The 24,185-nt window shown below is 43.1% G+C and overlaps 4 protein-coding genes across 7 annotated transcripts in view; 2 read left to right on the top strand and 2 right to left on the bottom strand.

The window, feature by feature from the left end:
* The first annotated feature begins 140 nt into the window (after positions 1-140).
* On the top strand, positions 141-7,382 carry proser3 (proline and serine rich 3). Of its 2 annotated transcripts, none has more exons than XM_035430867.1 (13): positions 141-601; positions 736-847; positions 1,078-1,376; positions 1,476-1,627; positions 1,857-1,966; positions 2,434-2,519; positions 2,808-2,941; positions 3,578-3,765; positions 4,819-5,297; positions 5,673-5,886; positions 6,006-6,201; positions 6,678-6,759; positions 7,202-7,382. In XM_035430867.1, exons 1-13 carry the CDS (start codon positions 591-593, stop codon positions 7,242-7,244), a joined length of 2,106 nt encoding a protein of 701 aa, XP_035286758.1. In that variant the 5' UTR covers positions 141-590; the 3' UTR covers positions 7,245-7,382. The 2 variants fall into 2 exon arrangements, with proteins under 2 accessions (XP_035286758.1, XP_035286751.1); XM_035430860.1 differs by having other exon boundaries at positions 5,667-5,886.
* hspb6 (heat shock protein, alpha-crystallin-related, b6) lies at positions 7,265-10,958 on the bottom strand. Of its 2 annotated transcripts, none has more exons than XM_035430903.1 (4): positions 10,575-10,958; positions 9,078-9,243; positions 8,681-8,803; positions 7,265-7,932 (listed from the first exon to the last, which is right to left on the bottom strand). In XM_035430903.1, exons 1-4 carry the CDS (start codon positions 10,622-10,624, stop codon positions 7,765-7,767), a joined length of 507 nt encoding a protein of 168 aa, XP_035286794.1. In that variant the 5' UTR covers positions 10,625-10,958; the 3' UTR covers positions 7,265-7,764. The 2 variants fall into 2 exon arrangements, with proteins under 2 accessions (XP_035286794.1, XP_035286803.1); XM_035430912.1 differs by lacking the exon at positions 10,575-10,958 and adding an exon at positions 9,474-9,720.
* Positions 10,959-11,934: 976 nt separating this feature from the next.
* On the bottom strand, positions 11,935-15,031 carry psenen (presenilin enhancer, gamma-secretase subunit). The gene is made up of 4 exons (XM_035430925.1): positions 14,874-15,031; positions 14,018-14,122; positions 13,306-13,410; positions 11,935-12,653 (listed from the first exon to the last, which is right to left on the bottom strand). Exons 2-4 carry the CDS (start codon positions 14,076-14,078, stop codon positions 12,514-12,516), a joined length of 306 nt encoding a protein of 101 aa, XP_035286816.1. The 5' UTR covers positions 14,079-14,122; positions 14,874-15,031; the 3' UTR covers positions 11,935-12,513.
* A 3,210-nt stretch (positions 15,032-18,241) lies between these two features.
* kmt2bb (lysine (K)-specific methyltransferase 2Bb) overlaps positions 18,242-24,185 on the top strand; it is a 56,093-nt gene continuing 50,149 nt past the window's right edge. The window contains exon 1 of one of the 2 annotated variants that reach the window (XM_035390622.1): positions 18,242-18,788. In XM_035390622.1, the coding sequence (XP_035246513.1) occupies positions 18,483-18,788 (306 nt within the window). In that variant the 5' untranslated portion in view covers positions 18,242-18,482. The remainder of the gene's footprint in view (positions 18,789-24,185) is intronic. The other variant, XM_035390631.1, reaches the window with a different exon arrangement.

Raw genomic sequence — 24,185 nt, 5'->3', positions numbered from 1 at the left:
TCACGTATTGGTGAAAATGGAAGTCCACCTCTTTTTGTCATTGGTGGTTTTTGAAGTCATTCACAAATCACGGGCATCTCGATTGGCTAGTTGTGGCTGTTGCGTAAAAATTATTAGGGTCGAGACGACATTTCCCATAATGCCCTTTGTTTGCATAAAATATGAACGTTTGCAGGACCTATGGTTAGAAGTTAGTTCTGTGGTTTATACTACATGGAATATGTTATCAAAAGTGAAGTAACTAAGCCGACCAACGACAGATGTAATTGCTAAATGTATTTTGAAAAAATTTCTAAATATCAAATAGCGTTTTGGTGTACAGTTTGTGTTTACCAGCCATTTCTCACTGGTCGCTTGGTGACCAAACAGAAACCCGGAAAGGCGCGCTATTTGGTTCGTTGGTTAGAAAAGCTATACTAACACTTGACAGTTTGAGACAATTTAGTCGAAAGTTGAAACGCTGAGAACTAAGTAGAATAGTAGTAGACACGATCATCAGTAATTGTTTGGATTCATATTCATATTAGTGTGTTAACGGGAATCGCGTATTTGCTGAGTCAAAAACGTTAAGCTGTCTGATTTGGAACAACATGAAATCCAGGTAAGGAACATTAGTAGCCAGCTAGGTAGACTAAGCTAGCTCTAGCAGTCAAAGCTAACTATCCAGCTGTCTTTTACGCCAGCATTCGGTAGCCAGCTAGCACTGCTGATGAATGTGTGTCTTTCGTTCCATAGTTCTCGTGCAATATTCACCAGACAAAACATATTTCCCCCGGATCCCCGTAAACCGAAAACACATTACAACCCATCTCCGACGAAAAAGATTCCGAAAAAACAAAGAAAGACGGCGAGTATTCATTATATTTGTGTTTGAAATATTTTGCTAACAGTTTCCGAGACATTCACGCGGATGCATGTAGTCATGACTCTGTAGCTCCCATTTCAAGAATATTGTATTTAGCTAAGCACAAATAATCACGCACTAGTAAGAGGGAGTCATTATCGCAATACAGCATTATCTAACTCATGTTCTCACTCCTGAATACGTTCTCTCTTATTTTCTTTTGCATTTTACAGAACCTAAGTCCGGTTCGTCTAGCTAAGCCCACCAGCCTCTCTGTACCTCAGGTGGAACCATTGACACTTGAAGGCCAGAGCTTCACTGGGCCACCTTCCGACCCCCTCCCCTGCATGCCTCCCTCCACAGAGCCCCAGCCCAGCTTCTCTGAATCCTGGCCTTCCACTGATCAAGAATCATCATCTGCAAACACCACAGCCTTCCCACAGAGTGAGGTTCTGGCACACTCTGCCTCTTCAGGAAAATACCAGGCCTCTTTCACACCTGCTACCACACAAGAGGATTCAGTGTTGGCGAAGTAATCAAAATAATAACTAATTTTTTAAGGTCTTCCCCGAAATCGTAGTGATTTCCTTTAGGATATTGGTGTCTCTCATGACCATGCATTGTACCCCAGGTATGTGGAGCGATTCCGCCACGGCCAACCCCAGAGTCGAGAGGAGAGGCAGCGCTCAGCAGCGACAGTGGAAGAGTGGCAGCCATTTTGGTGGCTGTCTTCTTCTTCTCCCCCCTCCTCCAGCCATGACACCAAAAAACCTATGCAGCAAGGTGCTTAAATTTGATTCTCCATTTCTCCATGTCTTCTGCTGCCCAAAATCCATTGAAACATGGCAACTGCAGTAAAATACACAGCTTGTTATTGCAGTAAAAAAAAATATATATTTTTTTTTACTGAATTCATTTTGGCTGCGAGAGCAAAGTGGGAGTTTTCATTACAAAGTGCTGCATTATGACACATGATTGACTGTCCTCTTCCTCTCTTGTTTCATGTTTCTAGGCCGCGCTTCTGCTCATGAACGTAACCAATTAAGCACAAGCCCCATCGAGCACATCCGACCCAGCCCCCCTCTCTCCCCACACGGAACGCCCCTCGACTTCTCCGTCATGGTCAGTGTGTAGTGTAACACTTGGTGAACTTTCTATGCTCCTTTATTCTTACTTCAGGCCTGTTGAATTGAGAAACAAATACACCAAGTTGCTGAGGGTGGCCATATCTTGTATTTGTGACTATAACACTGTATTTTCTGCTCATTTTCTCCTGGGACACCAGGTCAGAGGAAGGTGACCATTTTGTGATGTTAATGAATTGGTTAAATATTGGGATTAAAGTGAACTTCCAACACTATTGCCCTGAAGGCCAAATATAAATTTCCTTTTTTATTCAGTGTCAAGAATCACCACCGCTGTGGTATAAAGTTATGTAATCCGCAGTTTGTTTGATGTAATCTGAAGGTTCCCTGTTATGGATTACACAGCATATGTTAATTTTCCTTTGGTTTCTGTGTTGTCTGGATTTCTGCAAAATTGCTAAATCGGATCTGATGGGTATATTACCCCGTCTCTCTGTCCTGTAGGGTCTGTCAGACTCCTCCCACTGTGACCCTCCTGATCCAGGGATACTGCAGCTGCAGGAGAGGGCCAGTAGGCTCCTGCAGAGGAGGTGCAGTTTGGGCTGGAGGGTTGGGCAGTGGTTCGGATGAAAGATAAAATGTGCACGCCATATTTTACTCTTCCTTTAGCGTGACCTGCAGCAGTGTGCATACAGTAAGGCTCGGTGAAAAGCAGTTAATGCAGAACAGTTAATGTATAATAGTGTAGGTTCTACAGTTAAAATTCTGTTTTTGTGCAGTGATTGCTTCTGCAGTCTAAATTCTGTTCCGTGCTCAGTAATGTCCTCTGCAGTTTAAATTCTGTTCCGTGTTCTGTGACGCCTGTCTTTCCCTTTCAGTGAACACTCCCTCAGTAGCAGCTCACTACCTATCAGCTCTGAGGGCGTGGGCTGTTCAGACCTGTCCTCGCCTTTCAGTGTAGATGAGCCTGCCCAGAGACCTGTAGCTCCCAGTCTCATTAACCATACTACTGGTGAGTTAGAGGAAGAGGAAGGGGTTTGATACACTGCATGAAAAACAGAATTTCTGGATGACTTGTTAAATTTCTGTGAAATTTGGGGTGTGTCCGTTGTGTGTGGTAGTTTTCCCCTGTCAACGTATTTCCAGAAACTTCTGCACACTCCAGTGTCAGTGTCTGTGATCAGGGATTTCTGGTCTGTAGATTTTCCTGATTAGTTCATGGACTCTGCCCGCACTGAAATTTCATGGCGTGTCCTGAGACACGGGTGGCCATGTCTGATAATTTATCCGTGTCTGGACAACAACACCTCCGTGCACAAAATGATGTCCATTTCTGACAGAATTGTGGTTTTGGACGTTGACATGCTACACATGGCAGGAAACGTGTCTGTAAATGCAGCTTTTCATGCAGTGCTATGTTTCCAGGGTGTTTACCAGACGGGCATGACTTATTTGCTTGATGCTAAAGTCATGAGTCATTTTCTTTTTTCTTTTTTTTGTTATTCTTCCTTATTTCTTCTTCTCCCCGTTTCTTTCTTCTTCCCCGCTCAGCACAGTTAAAAGTCATTTCTCATCCATGAAACGCGTGACCGCAGGTTCGATGAGGATGCGTTCCATTCACTGCGTTTCTCTGCGCTGAACCCCACAGCCCTGAACACCGGTCCCACGGCCATGCCTTCCGTGGGCGCCTTCCTGGCCTCTCGCACGCGCCCAGAAGATGACATCCTGTTCCAGTGGCGTTTGAGGAGGAAGATGGAACAGGCCCGGCAGTGGCCCCTCCCTCACGCACAAGGTCCGGCTCGTCATCAGCCCCCAGTCAGCAGCCTGGCCCCACAGGTTAGGCGCTGTGCCTCAGTGAAACGCACTCGCAGCCTGCACAACCCCCCCCACCCCCCCACCCCCCACCTCAGGCCAATGAGTTGCTCTTCAACAGTGAATACTGTTTATGTGTGTGTGTGTGTGTGTGTGTGTGTATAAACAATTTGTGTTGTACCACCTTAAAATCTGAGTCAAAGCAGATGGCCCTTTTTTGGCAGCAATAGCAGCTCTGCTCTTGGTTGTATCTGTATGAGCTGCTTTGCAGTTAGATTCAGAGATTTTTGCCCATTCTTACATACAAATTTGCTCAAAATCGGCAGAGTTTGATGGAGAGTGTCTGGACAACAATCTCAGGTCACACCACTGATTTTTGATGGGATTTAAGTCTGTCTGGCTTGGCCCTCCTACTGAAAAGAAACCTCATAGCTGCTGTCAGCACTGTGCCTGACGGTGATGGACTATGTTTGGTTTGCACCAAAGATAGCGCTTTGCTTTCAGGCCAAAGAGCTCAAGCTTAGTCTCCTCAGACCACAAGATCTCAGGTCTCAGAGTCTGTCGCACAGCTTCTGGCTAACTCCAGGTGTGACCTAACATTCCCCTTTTGACAGATGTCGCTTCCTGTAGGTCGATTGGACCGTATAAACATGTTTTGTGTGGTCTCTCAAAATGGAACACACCTGACCAAATTTATGTTAATATAAGTGGGGCAAACACTTATCTGTCAAGTAATTTTCAGGTTCTTACTTGTAGTTCCTTTGACATTAAATATTTTATTTTTTGACATTAGAGTTTTAGTGTAGTGTGATATTTAAGTAACCAGTGTATGACTGGAAGGTTGCAGGTTTGATTCTCAGGTCTGTTCCCTCGAGCAGAATACATAACCTGAATTGCTTCAGTGAACACACTGCTGTATATCTCTAAACACGCTGTGTATGGCATTGTAAATCTGCTGAATGACGCCAAATGAAGTATTTATAACATTGATATATTTTAAATATTATTTCAAATGGAAGGTTCTTGTGTACGTTGTGCCCTCTAAGTTTAGGCTTTTCCTTTCTGCCGATGCACAAGGCCCAACGAGGCCTCTATCCCTCGGGTGTTCCGACTCAAAGAGCAGCCCAGCTCCTCCCAGCGGCCCCTCAGGAGGCGGGTGTCCCCGGGGCCCCCCCTGTCTCCGCGGCTCCTCGCTCTGTCCCGGTCGCCAGCCCGGCGGCCTCCAGTCTCCCCCCCGACGTGCCCGTGGCGGCCCACATGCACCTCCTCTGCGACGTGCTGCCCTGCCCCCTCCGGCACCGGCCCCCCGAGAGGAGGAGGAGCCCCAGGAAATGGGAGGTTCCCACCCGGGACCCCGCCCACGGCCCTCCGATTGGCCGCTCCAGCTCCACTGAAACGGAGTCGCCGTCCCCTCCGCCACCGTCGTCCGGGACGGCCGAGGAACGCCGGGGGGCCGGAGAGAGGAGGGCAGGGAGGAGGAGCGCGCTGCAGCGGGAGGAGCCTGTGAGGGGAGAAACGCGGGCGGTCCCGTCCTGCAGCAGGAAAAAATCCACCAGGTATCGCCACCGTTTCTGCCTGTCTGTGTCACCAGCTGCGGGTTCAGCTGAAATCAAAAGGCCTGCAGAAAGCTGCCTGCAGTTACTACCACAGGCCACAGGTCAGGTAAAATCTGGAGAGTGTGTAAGAGGAGATATTGAGCAGGTTTGGATATTGACAGAATCATCACATTTCCTTCGTTTTCATTTTTAAAGTATTTTATGTAGTCTGTGTTATGTTAGGATCTTCATTGTATCTGTCAACTTGGGGAAAAAATGATTTGCTGAAATTGAACATTTAAAAAAAGTGTGCTTTGATCACAAGAGCTATGGTGCATTGTCAAACCAGCAAAACGACTATCAGTAATAAAGAAGGCCTTTTTTTTTAAGCCATAGCAGGGTTGGAGAGGGAAGTAGAGTGGACAGCCAAAAGAGGCCAACCCAAACTGAGAGAGGAGTGAGCAGGGACAGAGTGGGGGAAGAGAGGGTCACACCATGGCCTGACGAGCCCAGAAGACCACAGAGGGAGAGGGGTCAAAGGTCGAGGAAAGAAGGGCGCCCGGGTGATCGGGCACCCCCACCCTCTCCTATACACAATGCGCTGGGCCAGGTAAGCTAGTACTGCCGTAGGGCAATCTTAGGTTTTGGCAGAAGCCAATGTTCAACTTTTCCCGCAAGGTAGTTCTCTGCCCGTGAAGTAAATTTCTTCATGTGGCGTTGTGTTGGCAGGTTGTCTCAGAGGTACTGTTCCCCACCTCGGAGTCGCCCCTGCCCCCAACAACCCCCGGCTCCTTGGACTCCCCCAGATACACGCCTCCCGTGCCCCCGCAGTCCCCTGCTCCTGCCCTCCCACAATGCCCTGCTGCTGCTCCCAGCATGCCTCAGGCCCCTGAGGTTGTGGCTCAGCTGCTGGAAGAGGCTGAAGGTGAGGGGGGCTCCTGTGTGGGGGAGTTTGACCCCTGGTCTTTCCTGACCACTGTAATCTGGTAATCTGAGACGCACACGTAGGTGCCAGCCCGATGTGACCCCTAAATAAGTCACCACCTGTTGGAGAATATTTCACACGTGTGAAACGGTGTGTTGTGGATCATGAAGCACATTGCTATTTCATGAGAGAATTGTTAGTGTTGCTCCACTAGAGTAACCTGGCCTTGGTTATTTGCTGAATACTTTTACGAACTCCTTTTTTATATCAGTTCCCGTGGTGAATTGAATTGTATTTTTACGTTGTAATGTCTGCTTGCTGCTTCTCTTGGCCAGGGCCGTCTTGTAAATGAGATGGATCTCAGTGGAACTCACCTGGTTAAATAACGGAGGAATATAAATAAAAAATAAAACCACCCCCCCCTTTCTGCGGGTAGTTTGCCCTGTTCCCTCATGCCATGTCTTTGTGTTTCGCAGAGTCGGACGGGCTGGAGTTTGAAGATGACCCCTTGCTGCAGGTCTTGAGACAGCAGAGGGAATGGGCGAAAGAGCAGATCAGGTGATCTCCTGAAGCAGTGGCCCCTCCCCCCGAGTCTATGTGGCCCCCCACTTTTAAAACCACTGATCTAATGTAAATGCACTGCTACTGCCTCTGGAAGTGGGATGTCCATTCACTCGTGTTTATATCTTAATTATTGCTACATTCCATACCGTGATTGTGTTTTATGTATTGCACAGTGCACTGAACCTCTTAAGCATTCAGTCAGGGGTTGGGATTATCAGCTTGAAGTCATGAGATCTGTGAAGTGACTTTAACTTTAAGAGCCGTTAAGTTTACATGGCTGTCAACAACCATGAACGCAGCCTTGTCAATCTGATGAAGTGTTTGTGCCTTAATAGGAGTGTGATGGAATCTTTTTTTCCCCCTTTAAGTACAGTTGAGATTTTTGTTATTTATTTACTTACCTAGTGTCTATCTTTCTACTTTTTGCTTCTTCCAGCGAGGTGGACACAATATTGAATGAAATCCAGGATGACACATGAAGAATGACTCGGACACAGTGTACAGTAATAACATATTCATTTTTGTACATAAATAAGCATATGTATATATTTGTATGCTCATTTTCAAAGCCACACACATTTTTTTATCACAATAAACAATTATGAACTGTACAACAATCTCCGGGTTTGCTGCTTTTGTAAAAGTAGGCATATTGTAAGCGTACCCGTCTGGGGATACAAACAGGGAACCAAAGCGGTGAGACTGCAGTGTGTGTGTGCAAGTCTTGTTTGAAATGTTAGAACAAATATAAATTTGCATTCTTACTGTGATTAATAGTATTTACACAAGAAAGGAAGTGGAAAATCAAATTTCTGGATGAATACATTGTCATGATGTACTGTACGTAACAGTCCGAGTGGTGTGTTATTGTGTTTGCACAAGCAGCTTGCCAGCAACGGATCGGGCTCTTGCTCTGTGGTAATCTCTGGGTCGGGTCACAGTGTCTCTAAAGGCGTGTTTCCTAGCCCGTCCGTCCGTCCGTCCTTTGGAGCCGTAGGCTCAGGGTCCAGTGTGAGGCAGAGGCCGGGAGCTTTCCCCTTGCAGCAGAGGGGCGCAGATGACCAGGATGCCCTCTGGGGACACGGCGGATTCCAGCGCGGCCACGTCCACTCCCTCTGGGATCCGGTACCGACGGTTAAACTGCCGCGACACCAATCCTGGCCCGTCCTTCAGGAGGCAAATTGCAATTCAGGCATTTGCTACTAATATAGAATAGAGCTGATTATAAATAGCTTTATGTTTCATAGGTTACTGAGTCTACGTGACCGATAGCAAGCATTCAATGTGTTATTACTAATGTATAGCGCATAAGCAAACCGTCATCCGAAAGTCCTTGTGCTTAAGGAGCGAGTGACTGAAGTGACGCTTCCTGATCCCGACAATAGCAGAGCTGTCGGGTTATCGACTCGCTGATTTGAAGCGATCATATAGTACTCAATAGTACTATGGCGTCTATGGTTGTGATTGGCTGCTCGTTTATGCTTAATCCAAATGATATATACATCATTTGGAGTACACGAAGCCTCATTCTCCCGTTCCTAAAGGGAAAACACTTTGTATTCTATTCCTATATGACGAGTGTCTTGTAAGTGAGCAACCTGCCAGCGAGTCTTTTCGTCGTGTTTTTATCGCTCTGGCTAATAGAATCGTTGCACGTTTTCTCTGCAGTTGCATTAAATAAACAATATAGGCTACTTCATTAAAAAGTCATGCAACTATTTACATTGCAGCAAACCGCTTAGGCTGCATTAAAACCTGAATTAGGTTTTCAAATTCCCACCCTCTGAATTATGAAATTCGAAGGCAACATATAAATAAAATGAGAAAAACAAATGTACACTTGGTATTTGTAATAAAACCCGAAACAGAGTTTTAAAAGTGCCAAATGCAAATTAGTTTTCGTTAGACGGTGTACCTTTCTTTGCTCGTGCTTTCCGTGAACCTCAACAAAGTCTCCTGTCACCTTCACCGTGAGCTCCTCCGGGCAGAAGTGCTTCACGTCAACATGTACGGTAAACCCACTGCGATCACAAGCGACCTGTTTACATAGCAAGAATACATTAGTCTACACTCAAGTTTTTATTTATTATTTTTATTTTAGAAACGTGTATAACCGCTAATGAACTGTCCATTATTAAGCAGACATGACCCCTCACGTCCTATCAGAATTCCGATGCTATAGTCTCTTGATTCAGCGCCTGCCACCAAGAATTCTTGGGGTGCAGTAATATCATGCTTTAAGTGCCACAACAACAAAAACAGATAAAGCTAAACGTAGTTTAGTGAAGTATTTCATTCACGAGTGGACTTGCCTGCGAAGAGCCAGTGTGTTCCGTGGTGGGAATCTGCTGCTCCGATGGTGCCCAGGTATACGGACCCTGTGTTCCGCTTAGCCGAGGGATCAGAGGCGAGAGAACCCTCTCCCATGGAATGCCACCGAGAGGGACTGAAGGCGGCAGGTCGAAGTCCATTTCTCCTCTGCAGCAGAAGAACACAGAGCGATCACAAGGGCGAAAAACAAAAACCTGTGCGTAAAAGAAGTTGTTGACAAATTAGTTAAACTTCTGGGCACATCTCGGGTGACGTCTGCTCGACTTGTTTGGGAAATATAATTAAGCTACTCATCCAAGGTGTTCCTTCAAAGTGTTAATTGTACCACAGTATTCCAGAGCAAAAAAGATCATAAAGTACCATAAGGATTATTTTACCGTTCAGTTCTTAAAGCCCGAATGAAACTGATCAAAAAGATGTGTGGATGCTCTTGTCCTGCGATGCAAGCAGCCTGCAAATGCCTGGCTTTGACGGGTCACAGTTTTATAGCAGTTTCCTGGCGTCCGTTTCGTGTTTAGTCAGCCTGTCGTCACAGTTCCACCTTGCGCACGGCACTAATGTTGTGACAAACGAAACCGCTACCCTCTCGGACACACCGTAGCCCACCATCGCCCTTTCACACAGAGGAGGAGGCGAGGTTGGTAGGCTACAGTAGCCACAATGTACCGCATCACTATTTTAGAGCATCCAAAAGACATACCATGCGTATGCGATTTGGAATAATTAGCGTACTAATTCTTGTTTTTGTATTTTGGTCATTATTTATGATGCTAAAGTTACATAATAATTCACCATTGATTTTGAAAGTGAATGTGCTGATGGGACTTTTTTTTAGATAGCCGGGGATTTTGTAGGTTATATATTTAGTGTTGTGACCAAGCCCGATGTTTGTGGTAGTTTCTATTAAGGGATTTAATGAACAGATCTGGAATGGGCTTGGTCATTCTACGCAGTAGTCTACAGCACTTAAATAAATGATAACATCATTGTAAATTCCCTCCCATAATCTATGCGTTTTCAATTACAGAATGGTATCGCGTTCCACCTCTCCAGTAAAGGTTTATCACAATGTCAAACTGTCATTTTCCTGGACGGTTGCTAATAATATCTTAGAAGGTGTATGCCTGTGTGTGGGGGCAGTGTACAGCTTGTTCCTGGCGCGAGATATAACCTGCACCTCGGACACGTGCACAGATATAGCATCTCACGTTCATTACCTTTTTAGATCTCACAGGACACGTTGTTGTGCACGTTCCAAAGAAACTAGGAAGCCTATCTGTCTCTTACTTGAATTTTGCCAATAGCCTATTTATTTAAATAATAAGCACCGCCGTCGCTTAATACGCACACTATAAAATCTGTTGACAAAATTGTCGGCGTTTGGCTCAAAATCGCCATGGCAACACTAACAACGATAATAATAATTCATAATCCGAATAATTTTCTAGGCGTTAAAATTTTATCTGACATTGCCTTACGTGCAGCTTTGGACATGATGCTGTAAGTGTTGTTTATGGGGATTCGCCATCTCTGCATTTTCAGAGTCTCTGTTGATTAAAACGGCGACATATAGACCACAGCAGTATAATTAGAAAGGTCAGCATTGTACTATGTCTAAATTATTTGAATTCCGCTTTGACATCACCTCTCAACTCAGTTTCTATGGAGTGAAACAAACAGAGGTTTGTTCTGATTTCACAGGATCTAGTATGAACAAATTCTGAATTTGTGGGGGGAAAAAAGTGTTTTGCTGAACCTACAATGAGGAAGAAACGTTCAAATTGCATTGTTTGGCAGCCCTTTGAGGGCCTCTTAGATCGCAACGTTTGGCCGAACAGTGTTCCTAAAATGACTGTGGAAAACGAGGCTGACCTTTCCAGCAAACAGCGTGCGTTGTGGCTGAGCGGCACGTCCCCTAAGTGGCTTATATAAGTTGTTAGCATAACAGAATGCTATGCGCCCGCCTGCTCAACATCCTTCTGTGATCCCTCTGTCAAATCCCCGCTAGTCAAAACAAATGCACCCAGCGCCGAATGCTTCTTGGGGGGGGACCACACAAACATGGGCCCCGCAGCTGTGCCTGGAGAGACAGGCAGGCTCAGGGCAAAACCACTCGGTGCCACGGGGCCCTGTAAAATAAAAAAACAACAAAAAAAAAAGCACGTCCTCTGTGCCTTCTGCAAGAAACAGAAGTGGGAGTTTGTCACTCAATCTGTGACTCTGCTGCTAAAAATGGCACCCGGTGGAATCCCAGGGGGGTGGTGGTAGCAGCAGCGATTGGGTTTCATAATAGAGCCTGACTAAGGCTGCAAAGAGGAGAGCGGCGGGTCATTTATAGACGCTTGGCCGAGAGAATGACAGTTGGGTTGCCAAGATTTATAGCCGGGTCCAGATGGAGCCCTAAAATGGTAGAGTGTGTGTGTGTGTGTGTGTGTGTGTGTGTGTGTGGGTATGTCCGCAAGACAGAGCGTCGGTGGTGACGACGCATATACAGAACAGCTACCGATACTGCACAAACATCCTGAGCGTATGAAACTACAGGTTGTGAACAAAAAAGGGAAAAACCAGGGTACATGAGGGAAACGTAAAACAGGAGGTACAGCACAGGTTTTTAAGCATACACACCTAGGCTCATGAATAAAAATCTTAGACAGGCCTGGTTGTCTAGAATTATGGGTAGCATGGCTGCAATAACACACGTTAGTATCTTTTAAAGGTTCATTGCTGGGGTATAACAATAGGAGCCTCAGTGAACAAGAGAGTACCTGCAGATATTTCTGGAGCAGAAGTGCCAAGGTGACATTAGCATAGATAGATACTGTGATTGGGGGGCGAGGGTGGGGTTTTTCATTTCCATTTTTATTTTACTCACTGAAAAAAAACAAATTCCTCATACATTCACATTAAAATGTATTCAGCAGTTGGTGTTAAATTTTTGTTTCAAACATAAAAGCAATGGGAGGAAAAGTAATTGTTACAAATCAAATCCTGAATAGTGTGGGGCAATGTTAAATCTGCCCAAAAAAAGTCATAACCTTAAAATGGTTCTCATTTAAACTCACTTTGCTTTAAACAATCTTATTCTGTGATCTTATGGTCATAGAATAAACAGAGTTGCAAGGTGCATGTAGTACTTGTTCGTTTACTGGAATGCAAGATTGTAATCGATATAAATCTAACGTGGTCAAACAAAGACAAACAGTAACACATTTCTGAAAGTGTTGGGTTTCAAACGAAGAGTCCAGGAGGTGTATCTTAGTGCTTACAAGTGTGCGTGTGTGTGTGTGTGTGTGTGTGTGAGTGTGTGTGTGTGTGTGTGAGTGTGTGTGTGTGTGTGTGAAGACAAGACAAAAAGCAGGTAAAGCAAACGGAGTGAGGATGTAGGATGCTGCGTCCTCTCCTCGTTAGGTCTCCTGTTTAGGGGATCCCCAGAGGAATGGTGAAGGACAGGTAATCTGCCACTTCTCCCCACTGCGCGCGGAAGTGCTGGAATATGGTTATCCACGTCGTGAGCACTGCGACCCACAGCAACAGCCCCAGAGCAGAGCGCTTCACATCTGGAAGAGATCGCATATGGACCGCAAAGGACACACATAAAAATGCAATTCATTACATCACATTATGTATACACTGACATAAAACACCTTGGATAACAACGGCGGGTGAGACTTGTGGATGGATGTCAAAACACCAAGCAACATAAATCAAATTATGCAATTTGGCCAGATATTGTACACCCTCTTAGACACCACATACTGTACTAATGCAGCTATTGGTTTCATAACATGTTCTTGACACGTGCATTCCCTGATACACGTAGCATATGCCATGTCAAGGTAAATGCTTTAAGGTTTCGTTTTTCCAGCACCATGATCATATCACAGCAATTAATCCATGAGGCTCGTTTCAGCTTCAGCTGTATGATTCATTTAATTAGATTTTTTTTAGCTTAATCAACAATGTGGCCCTGGCTATTTAATACTAATGCCTTTTTCCTTAACACACACAACATCTACACTATCTTGCCATCACATCCTGTTAGGTATTTCTGAATATGGGTATCATATAAATTTAATTATTATGGGTGTCAAATAAATTTAAGTATTACACAGGACATATTCCTTTAAATTATGATGTCCTAAAAAAGCACCCAAGTTCTGCGCTGTGTAGGCTACAAGAGATTCAGAAACTGCACCTAGTCACACTCACATGTTTTGATCTGGAGCTGTTCGGTGTACGTTGGTTTCATAAATGCTTCTCTGAAAAACCACACCACGTTTACCAGCCAAAGGAAAGGAAGAAAGGCAAAACCACCTGCAAAAAAACAGAAGAATAAATGAACAACTGACTGCACAGGACACATGTTTAGTTTGGAATTCACTGCTGTCCCAGTCTGAATTGCAAAAAATATTCAGCTACAGTAATCTCAGAAAACACGCAAACGCCAGGACCTGCAGTTCCACTGTAGGAAATTCAAATGAGAAAGTTATTGATGCATTTGTTGTCTTGACTTGACACACAGAAGGTGCAAGATGCAAATACTTCAATTGTTCTTCTTAATCAATAGTTAAAAGTGCAATGGCTTTTTATTATTAAATTTAAAGTGTTAATGAAGCAGCAGGATAATGCTTTAATGAACAAGAATAAAATGAGCTTGAGGCAAGGCACCGCCTGTCTGTTCAGTGCTGTACTATAACTCACACATAAATTCCACTGTTACACTTTTTTCTTAAACTCAGTTTTCCAACTTACTTTTAGTGAGTGCTGCACTTGCCAAACTGTGTTTGTGAAGAACAACAAAAAAGTCTAAAGTAATGACAAATGTTATTTGTGTCCCAGCCGGACACTAACAGCCACGGGTGTGAATCTTGTGCATGGCATTCAGCATTTAGAAAAGTATGGACCAATAAGCATCCCTTACCCAGATAATATTTCCTACAGAGGTTGAGTTTCTCCTCATTGGGAACACGTTCCAGATTCATGGTGATTGGCAGCTTCTGGGGTCCCTCGGTCCGTTGTGTGGATTCTATCAGACAAACACGAAATAAAACATGAATAAGTGACCAAATAAGTAGCAGGCCTGCGGGACGCAATCCATAAAACATCAATTCTAGTAAAATGCATTAGACAATACATCAAAAGTTATGACAGTAATGTTCCATTTTATCTCCAACTACTACAGCTTGACTTGTTTGCGACTTCGTCGAGTTAGGATTAAAAATGTAATAAAATTTCGCCAGATTCTCTCGAAGAAGCCGGTAGTAATTGCCTACATTTGTACAGTGTGACAATTTTCGGAGGTTCGTGTTAAACTGGGTGCCAAGTTAATCCTGGACCCGGCCCAGGTATGACTCCAGGTGAATGCGAATCTAGTTACACGTGTTCCCGTTGATCTTGGGGCACTGTTGTCCATAACGGTACCAGCACCTCATAGCAGAACCTACGAAAGGTTTTGAGGTAAAAGGACAGTAACAGTGGCTTCGCGAGGGCCTTGTCGCTTCGAACCCACACGCAAAGTACCACAAATCACTAAGCCAGTTAGTTCTCTGAATTATTCACGGGGAACAGCAAATCGTAATCTAGCTAGTCGCCCGTTGAAACCAAACTAAAATAACGTTGCATTCTGCAAATCACTTTCAAGAGTGCTAACTATGAAGCTACCGCCACACCGATAGCAAGTTAGCCAGCGAGCCAACTATCTTACTCGAAAAGTAGACATCATATAAGAAAATATAAGATATAAGAAAAATTAGACATCTACTTAGATAATTGTTCACCTTTAATAGTATCCTTCGTCCCCAAGTGCCACTTTCGAAAACATAAAACAAAACGGTAACCTACAATTTCTCAACGACAATTCCCAATTCTCTCTCACAAGCAAAATATACACGGTCAACAGTTCCGCTTCCGGGATACGGAAGCTCTACAGTTTTCAGGAGCGCATCAGTTTTACAGCAGACAGTGAGCGTGTGATGTGTATCTCGTGTTGAGGGGGTAACAGTTCGTTAACTATATATCCTCATACAGAATTTTTCTAAAGCCGAGACCTATAAAACATAATATTCACAAGAAGAAATTGTATTCTACGGAGGGATGGACGCTGATGTTATGACAAATTTTAATGCTGATTTTCACCATTCATACTTTATCCTGTACACATTTGATTGAGATCCGGGAATCTGCACATCATGACGCCGAAGGTGAAAATAAACCTTTCCATAGAAAATGTGTAATAATAATATGACAAACGCCGATGGTCACATTAATATATTTACAGCAAGCTTTTAGCAATATGTAAATGATTGAAATCCATAAATCATTTGATCAATCGGTCAAATATGGTCTGTGGACACAAATAATACACAAATAATTTTATATTTTCCACACATGGTTACTGCTGATTTACTGTTCTGGTATTACATTTTAAATAACTATTAGCAGTGTAAATAATGTTGACACATCTTTTTAGGGGAAAATAGTGCTTGATAACTAAAAGCTTTTCCTCTGAGAAATCATGTAAAGGAACATAATCTTCCAATTCTTCTGTGCATATGGTATGGCTTATTACCTGTACTGATTTTTTTTTTTTTTTTTTTTTTTTTACAGCATTCTTTGCTAATCTTTATCAAGGATATGATTAAATGTGAAGGGCACTGTATATAGTGGGTCAAGAGTGCATACAGTTGCATGGCTTCAGCTAGCGAAGCGATGACTTCACATGAACAGTTGTGGAATGTACATTCACATTAGAGCAGATCAGGATATGTCCAAGATTCATACGAATGTGTTGCATATCACAGGTGGGTGAAGCCCGAGTGTTACTGCTGTCATTGTTTGGGAACACAAGTCTCTGATGCGCTACACACTGTATGCACTGCGTGATGTTAGGATGTCAGGATTTTAGGCTTCCCAGTGCCATAAGACACTTCACTTCCCCCGAGCTGCGACCAGTCCCTCCCAGTGCTGACCTTGGCTGGGAGACCAATGTTGTATAACTGACCATTGCATAACCTGGGAGGTATGTTCCCTCCCTTGTGTAATAACACAATACCAACTCTTTTTATGATTGGACTTTTGTGACTTTCCTGTGGATGGGCCTAAAAGCTTTGAATCAGGCATGATAATAGATAAAGCAGAAACAATGTCTGTGTGGTTATGCTTATTGGTCATATCTGGAGGAAAAACACCTGAAAATAACAGATAATTTAGTTGCTGTTAGGATCCTGTTGCTAATGCCAGCATAGTTGTCCCCATCTCACCTCCTTCCACTGAGCCCCACTCGCATTCTTATATTTATAATAGTGCTTCAGTCAGCTATGGGTAAGTGTTAAATAAAGTAGCTCATAAACGTTTTGTACATACTGTCTATACCTTATGTATATATACACACATCAACAGACAGACAGACTGCCAGGCAGAGACACACAGAGTATTTATATATATTTATATATGTGTGTGTGTGTGTGCGTATCAGACCTGGGTCAAATACGTATTTGTTTTGGATTAAAATACTTTTCTGTATTCTATTGATCTTGCCTGGTGTAATTAAGCCTGCCAATAAGAAGGCGGGGTTTGCACTTTTTGAGAGTATTTAATTGGTTCCAATACACCAGACAAGATCAGTAAAGCTTAGAAAAGTATTTGAATTCAAAACAAATACGCATTTGACCCAGGTCTGGTATGTATGTATATATATATATATATATATATATATACATATATATATATATATATACACATATACTCTCCTCAACCACCGTCAATGCGTAGAGCCCACCTGGGAGATGCATGGCAGCCATTTTGCACCAGAACACGCACCAAACAACAGCTGAGAAGGACAGGGAGACAACAATTGTTAGCCAATTAAACTGGGGGATGGATGATTAAGTGGCAGGTTGACAGAGCCAGGCTTAGAATTTAGCCAGGACACCAGGGAACCCCCCTACTCATTGTGATAAGTGTTGTGGGATCTTTAATTACCACAGCAAGGCGGGGTCTCAGTTTAATGTCTTGTTTGAAAGATGACATCTCCTAAAGCACAGTATCCCCATCACTGCTCTGAGGCATTGGGGTTTATTTGACCAGAGGGAAGTTTGCCCCCTACTGGCCCACCAACACCATCATCCCACAGGGAAACAGGCAGACAAAAAAATATCTAGCTGACTACCAGGTTCGTAAAGTGGACAAGGAATTGTTGTGGTTTATGGTGATCATGTAAGCACTGTCTTCACTTGAACGAATCAAATGTGAGAACTATTGTAGAAATTTTGTGAAACTATATAATGGACACACACACACACACACACACACACTCACGCACACACACACTCACGCACACACACAGACCAAGAGTATTTGAAATTTGTGACAAATTTCCAAATACAATTTTTAAAGAGTCACTGGCATGTTGCCAATTTATCTGACTGACCACATTGTTTAAACCTTTGCAGTATATTTTCCAATGGCATTACAATAAATTCCACTACAGAATTAAACCATTTGCTGCAGAAAATTAATGTGTTAACATTTACTGTGTGCACTTTCGTCAATGGACATTTTATGAAGGGTACATTAAAAATGAAGTATTATTAGACTCATACATTTGGACATTTAGACATATCTTATTGGACAAATGTTCACTTGTGACTAAAGGAGTTATAAATAAGAAGCGTTAAGTGTAACTTTTTATATTTTCCTTTTATCTTTTTTAACAAAAACTTTTTTTCAATAATAGACAGTCATCCATTATATAATTATATAATTTCTACTTTGAATCAATTAAATATATATTTTCCATTGATCTGTTTTTTTCTTATGAATGTAAATTATGAATTTGCCATATTAAATTAATAAACAGATAAAAAAATGTTCTGTCTACTTCCATATCATCATCATAAATAAGTTTTGTATAAACACATTCTTAAACTAAGTTCGTTATTGTCTCTTTCTCAGTTCCACAAAAATACTCATATCTTCAATATTCTTCATAATTATTGGTCGTGCAAAAAGTATTAATTATCACGGGGGTTGTAGTTCATTTGCTTACTGCTTGAAGGGAAGAAGGAAGCGTGTAGCATGCCCGTAGTGAACGCTGGGTCTTGAAGTTCACTTTCCAAAGTGTAGCTTTACAGCGTCGCCATAGTGGAGCATAGCTCTGCATTAGCTTTCTTGATATTTTTTATGACGGAATCTGAGGAATAACTCGCCCAGCCAGAAATATTCGAATTTTTTTTACGTCTCTCCTGTTATAACTGACTCAAAGGTAACATTTTGAAGGGGTAACAGAAAAGACTCGCTTTCCCAGGGAGCTCGTGGTTTCCCCTCCCCTACCTCGCGCCTTCCCCTGTCGTCTCACCCAGGTTTTTTCGGTGTTGTTGTGGGAGCTAATGATGGCGGCAGCGGGATGCGGATCAGCAACCGCGGCTACTGGGGGAAGTTCATGCGGTACGGCCGCTGCTAGGGGTCGTTTCCCGGGTCGGCCTTGGTCGTCGCGTAGTCGATTGCGTTCTGAGAAGCGTTCACAGCTCGGCCGGTTTGGGACTGAAGCCGGAGAGACAGACATTGGAGGCCCAAGGCCCTCCAACCTAGGACTTGCGCTAAACGACGACCCGTCGCACTTACGTTTACTTGGGATGGAGGTTAAATACAAGAGCCTGGGAGAGGCCGGTTACAACTCAAGCGGCAGTGAAGAGGTGAGCTCCAAAACTAGCAACCTATTGATTTGAATCAGATGGCTCGTACCTCGCATAAATAGCGCGGTACGACACTTGCTCGCTTAAAACGAGGTGTCTTTTTAAAATTATACATTGTTAGCCAAAAGAAAGACAAGTTTACCGACAGACCATGATCGCCAGCAAGCTAACTATACCTAGCGAGCTAAGTAGCTGGAGGGTGTCATCAACAAAGGAGGACATCTAGATTTTCCCGTATTCGCTTATTTGTTGTTATCCTCTCGTATTGATAAACCCCATTAAACATAATATTCTGCGCATCCAGACGTGTTGCGTTTTGCAGGTGTGCAGCAAGTCAACGCTGGATGTAGCTACGAGAGTACTAGCTAATGCTGGAGAGGGGGAGGGGGCTAGCCAGTTTCTAGCTGCATTGTAGAACAGAATGAATATAGCAAGATATCAAGATGGTCGACAGAGGAAGCTTATTAAACACACGCACTAAACCAACACTATGCAAAGTGGACGCACGCTCATTTTATGGCTTTCTGTATCATTAGTGATCGACTAGTATGTGTGAAACCTACATTACTGGACTACGGTGTTTGCACAGTGCCCAGTTAATGGAGGGAAAACGATCGCAGTAGATGGCTGGCTAGCTTAGCTAGCCTAGTATATCCTCTAGTGCCTTGAATGCATTTGGACGAAATGGGTGAAACAAGTAGCACAGCGGATCTCTCCACGTTAAGTGGGTAAATCCGTTTTGTGTAATTCACAGTAAGGTATCTGGCTTAAGTATCGCAGGGTAACTTAAAGTATTCAAGTTACCGCTTTACTTCGTGCAAAAACGCGTTAAGCCGCTATTGTCCTAGGACTAATAGCCCTTTGCTGAATTTAACCATTGAACACCCGCGAAACTTGACATTTACATGCATTTTATTTTACTGAAACTGACTGATTGTATTTAGATTTTTTTGTATTGTTCATGTTGACTATTAACTTGAATAAACGGGTGGGTTACTTGAGATGTAAATACAAGCTCTCCCATGTGGTTATTTTCTGACCGAGAGTTTTCTCCGACCAGGTTGGTTTCCGTAAATTTGCGTTGAAAGTCACAGAAAACCGATAAAGGACAAGTTACAGCTACTAGTGCACTTTTAGAAATCTGAATATTTTTTTGTGATGGCGAACTAATTTCACTGTCCCGTAGTGAATTATTTCGTGCAGTATGATCGCGTACCTGTAGCTGCGTTCTTTTCCCCCTTCTTTTTCTTCTCATGCGAATCGCCATATAGCAGAGCAATGCTAACTTTAATAACTAACAGCTAATACTGTTATCCCTGATCAAAGCAGCAGATGTCTGTGCAACTTTCTGGGGATTCATTTTTAAACACGTACTTGTTTTTAATAAAAGTATATTCAATCTTGGACATGTCAAATAGTGTTGGTTTATTTGACAGTCGTTGTTGTCCCTTTAGTTGCATGGTGATATGTATTTTAAAAATATGAATTATCAATAAGAAACATTATTACGTAAGCATGTTAGATTCACAGGTGTCTTGAAACTGTAATTAATTAGAAGATACCTGGTTCAATAACCAGAAGGACAAGTGAAACATGAGGCTGCCATATTTAAGTCCAGCTAACTTAAGTAACTTTAAAATTTGTCTTGCACATTTATAAAGAATTTACATCTTCTTGTCATTCCTGTGTTCTGTGTACCTGTGAAAATATAAATAAAGAAAGGGAATATTTGATGCCTATTGAGCAGTGGAGTTCGGTCAGGACAGGAGCACTCTGTAGAATGGGGTATTCTGCAGCCAAGCTTTTACAGGTAGACCTCTGTGCAGACAGATAGGACATAATGACCTGTCTGTATATCCTGACGTGCTTCACAATATGAGGCCATATATTGTGGTCTAAAAATGGTCTAAATATGACTGATAAAATTATCAGTACTGGCGCTGTGCTTTGGGTTATTATATTGGAAGTTCACGTGGAACTAGTGAAGGTGTGGATTTATTAATGGGATGCATTCATAAAGGGTAAAGGGACTGCATTTATATAGTGCTTTTATCCAAAGCGCTTTACAATTGATGCTTCTCATTCACCAGAGCAATTAGGGGTTAGGTGTCTTGCTCAGGGACACTTCGACACGCCCAGGGCGGGGATCGAACCGGCAACCCTCCGACTGCCAGACAACCGCTCTTACCTCCTGAGCTATGTCGCCCCCATCTTGATTAATTGACACAGTAATTGCTGCCATAGCTGGACTATACATTTTTTGTGCTGCCCTTTCCGTAGTGCTGGATAGCGTACGCTCTTACGTGGGACCACGAGGATACACATTACAATGTTCATTCATAAAAACACTCTGTAATGTGGGGAGACATAAGGCCACCCCATCATTTATTTGCTCCTGCGTTTTCATCCTTTGCTTAAGTCACAAGGAATGAGACATGCAAGGTGCATGCAGCACCAGCTCCTTGCGTTCGGTTAGCTGCAGAATCGGTTAGAAAAGCCAGAAGGCTCCTTTTGGGCCTTTAGGGTCTTTAGGTTAACTGCACGTGTTTTTCACCGTTTGCTTTGGTGTCTGTGATTCTGTGCTTATTGCTGGTGGTCTCCTGGCAGTGGACTTGTTTGTGGAGTTCTATGTTTGGCAGTCCATCAACTGTCCAGTGATTTGATCTGGAGAGGCCCTGGGCAAATTAAGGCCCTGTGAAATTTAAGCTTTCTGCATTATCTTTTCCCCTAATGTCAGATTGCTTGGCGTTATTTTGTTTTCTATGATTTATCGCTAATCTATGGAAACATCTGCAGAAATGAGAGAATAGAAAGTGATAAAGACATAATGAATAGAGAAACAACTGTCTCATTTGACATTTGTGCATGATTTTGATCAGTGCTGTGAGATTGGAGAGGTAAAGTAACGTATTGTGACAACAACTGATATTAAAACTTGTTAAGTAACGCTATAATAAAGCTGTTATTGTTAGCAGTTGCTGTGATAGTGGGCCTATTAATAATTAGTTTTATTTAGATGTGCTTGGGCAGAGATTCCATGTTCTGAAAACGGAAGGCCCTGGATAGCAGCTCTGACAGTGTGTACATAGTGCAAATGCAGATATATTTCCTAGCTTGTCTTTGCAAAAAAGGAAAGCAAGAATGGTTATCCCACCACTGCAATGCCTGTGCAAGTTATGATGAGTCCGAATGCTTTGATAACTGTACAAAACACGACTGGTCTGTTAGGGTTTGAACATAGGTGTGGTCTGTCGCTTTTTTAAAATCAGCATTAAATGTCTCTGTACCACCATGAAAGAAATATTAATAAACTGCTTTCAGTTTCACAGCCCTTAACTGAAGTTCAGAACTCTGTCACTGTTTCCTGTCCGTGCTACTCGTGCCGAAGCAGGGACCAGGCAGCCATGTGTAGGCTGCAGCTCCTGTCCGGAAGGGGGAGGGGCATATCTGCAAGAGAGAGGGCATTTCAGGAGATGGTGTGTGGAAGGGAGCAGGTCTTCTTCATTCTGTAATTCAAAATACACACGTGACTGCTTTTTAATAGAAGGTGTTTTTGTAAAACTGAGACTGAAAAAAGGTGTGAAGGTTGGGGGGGGGGGCAGGCGGGCAAGGACATTGCCATGGCGATGGTCACCATGACCGCCCTTACTTGGGGATCTCCTGAGACGCATGTCTTTAATGTGGTCTTGTGTGGCTCAGTGATGCATCCTGGGATATAAGGTCATTTTTGTCACTTTTTTTTTTTTTTTGATGTGGCTGTATGACGTATGGCTCTTGAATTCCTCGCTAATGCAATGATTTTAAGCACTCACTCTTCACTGTCAGTTGCATGTGAACTGCGCGATAAGCAGGTAATTTCTTCCTCATTGAAGAGTAGCCATGGGTAAGATTTGAGCCATTTTGGCTGAAGTGGGTCTTTCTTAGTACTATTTCCGGGCTTTTGCCTTGGCAACTGCTCACTGCCAAGCAGCGTTGACTTCACTGAAAGACACATTGAAAGGGTGCGGACTCCCCAGCTCAAACTCTTGCTTGATTAAATAAGTCTGTCACATTGTTCGGAAACATAGCACATTTTATTATATGGGCGACGCTATGTCTCAACATGCAGTTTCAGAGGGAGAGGTGAGGTCTATTTCTAGATTATTTTATTCTATCAAGGGAAAGCTTGGTCTCCGTTACCAAAGTGATACCCACCTTGTAACCTTCTTTCTTTGCACACGCAACTCTGCTTCCGACTTAGTGTAAAATTGATATTTGAACAAACTAAAATTCTGAATGAGCACTGCATTGTCCGATTGGGCAAGGGACCGAGCAGTTTTACTTGCCCCAGGAAAGTCATAAAGTTGAGCCCTATGATGGGTGGGCTATAGTGGGGAAAGATGGTGCTCTGAAGAAGACACTGTCCTGTACATGTGTTGGTAAGGCCATGTTCTTTCTGCTGCAGGCCTGGCCTGTAATTCTGTCCTCCAGCAGCAAGGTGTCAGCCTCCTCCTTAAGACCAGTCATAAAAAATTATTATGAAGTGTTTCTTGGCCGGTTTTCCTGAAATATCACAACCTGTAATGTAATTAATGACAATAGCAGCAGCAGTAAAAGGTATTTAAATGCGTGGGTCAGTTAATGCATGGAATTCATTATGCTGATGGTAATGTAAGCATATTCATTAAATAAAATAATCACAATTCATTTGTTAGTTACACTGCCTGAATTCACCATTTTGATTTGCGTCCGCCTGTTTTTTTCAGTCCAGTGAATTTAAACAGATTTAAATCGCTGTGCATGTTGTGTGAGATGTGAGTGAACATTTAAAAAATATTTTTGAAGACCAGGTTAATTTTGTGGTTTTTATGGTCTGTAACTTTCAACAGGAAATACATCTTCACAAATCTCCCCCATCTATGCTTTCTGAAAGGAGTTTAAACCAGATACGATTTATGAGAAATATCCAGTGACCGATTCAGTGGGATGTGTGTTTTGATTTGCTTTGACTTTGTTTTCAAGAGTGAATGAAAAACTGGTTTTTAGAGTATAGTCGCATGTGAACAATCACCCATACGATTTTAATTATTAAAACCCCACCCTGAAAAATACTTCTCATCTCGTCATTATCTCATCTGGGCTGTTTTGGTGCTGTTTTGCTCAATACCAGAAATTCTGAATTCATTTTCAGATGGGCTTAGAACTTCACTTTCCTACAAGGCTTAATGTGTGTGTGCGTATTGAAAATGCTTAATTTGCAATCTGATTTCTGCAGTCTGATTGCCATCTCAGACTGAGCTCCTTTTGGTGCCCCTCCCACACCTGTTATACACACTTCATTGCAGCAAGGCTAGCAGCCATGCGGCCATGTCCCGCCTGCTGGCTGTGGCTGACTGAGGGTTGGCCTGGTCGGTCCCC

The sequence above is a fragment of the Anguilla anguilla genome, chromosome 1 (assembly GCF_013347855.1).
Source record: "Anguilla anguilla isolate fAngAng1 chromosome 1, fAngAng1.pri, whole genome shotgun sequence".
Taxonomy (NCBI): Eukaryota; Metazoa; Chordata; class Actinopteri; order Anguilliformes; family Anguillidae; genus Anguilla; species Anguilla anguilla.
The sequence above is the reverse complement of the archived record's forward strand: the minus strand, read 5'-3'. Positions and strand labels throughout refer to the sequence as shown.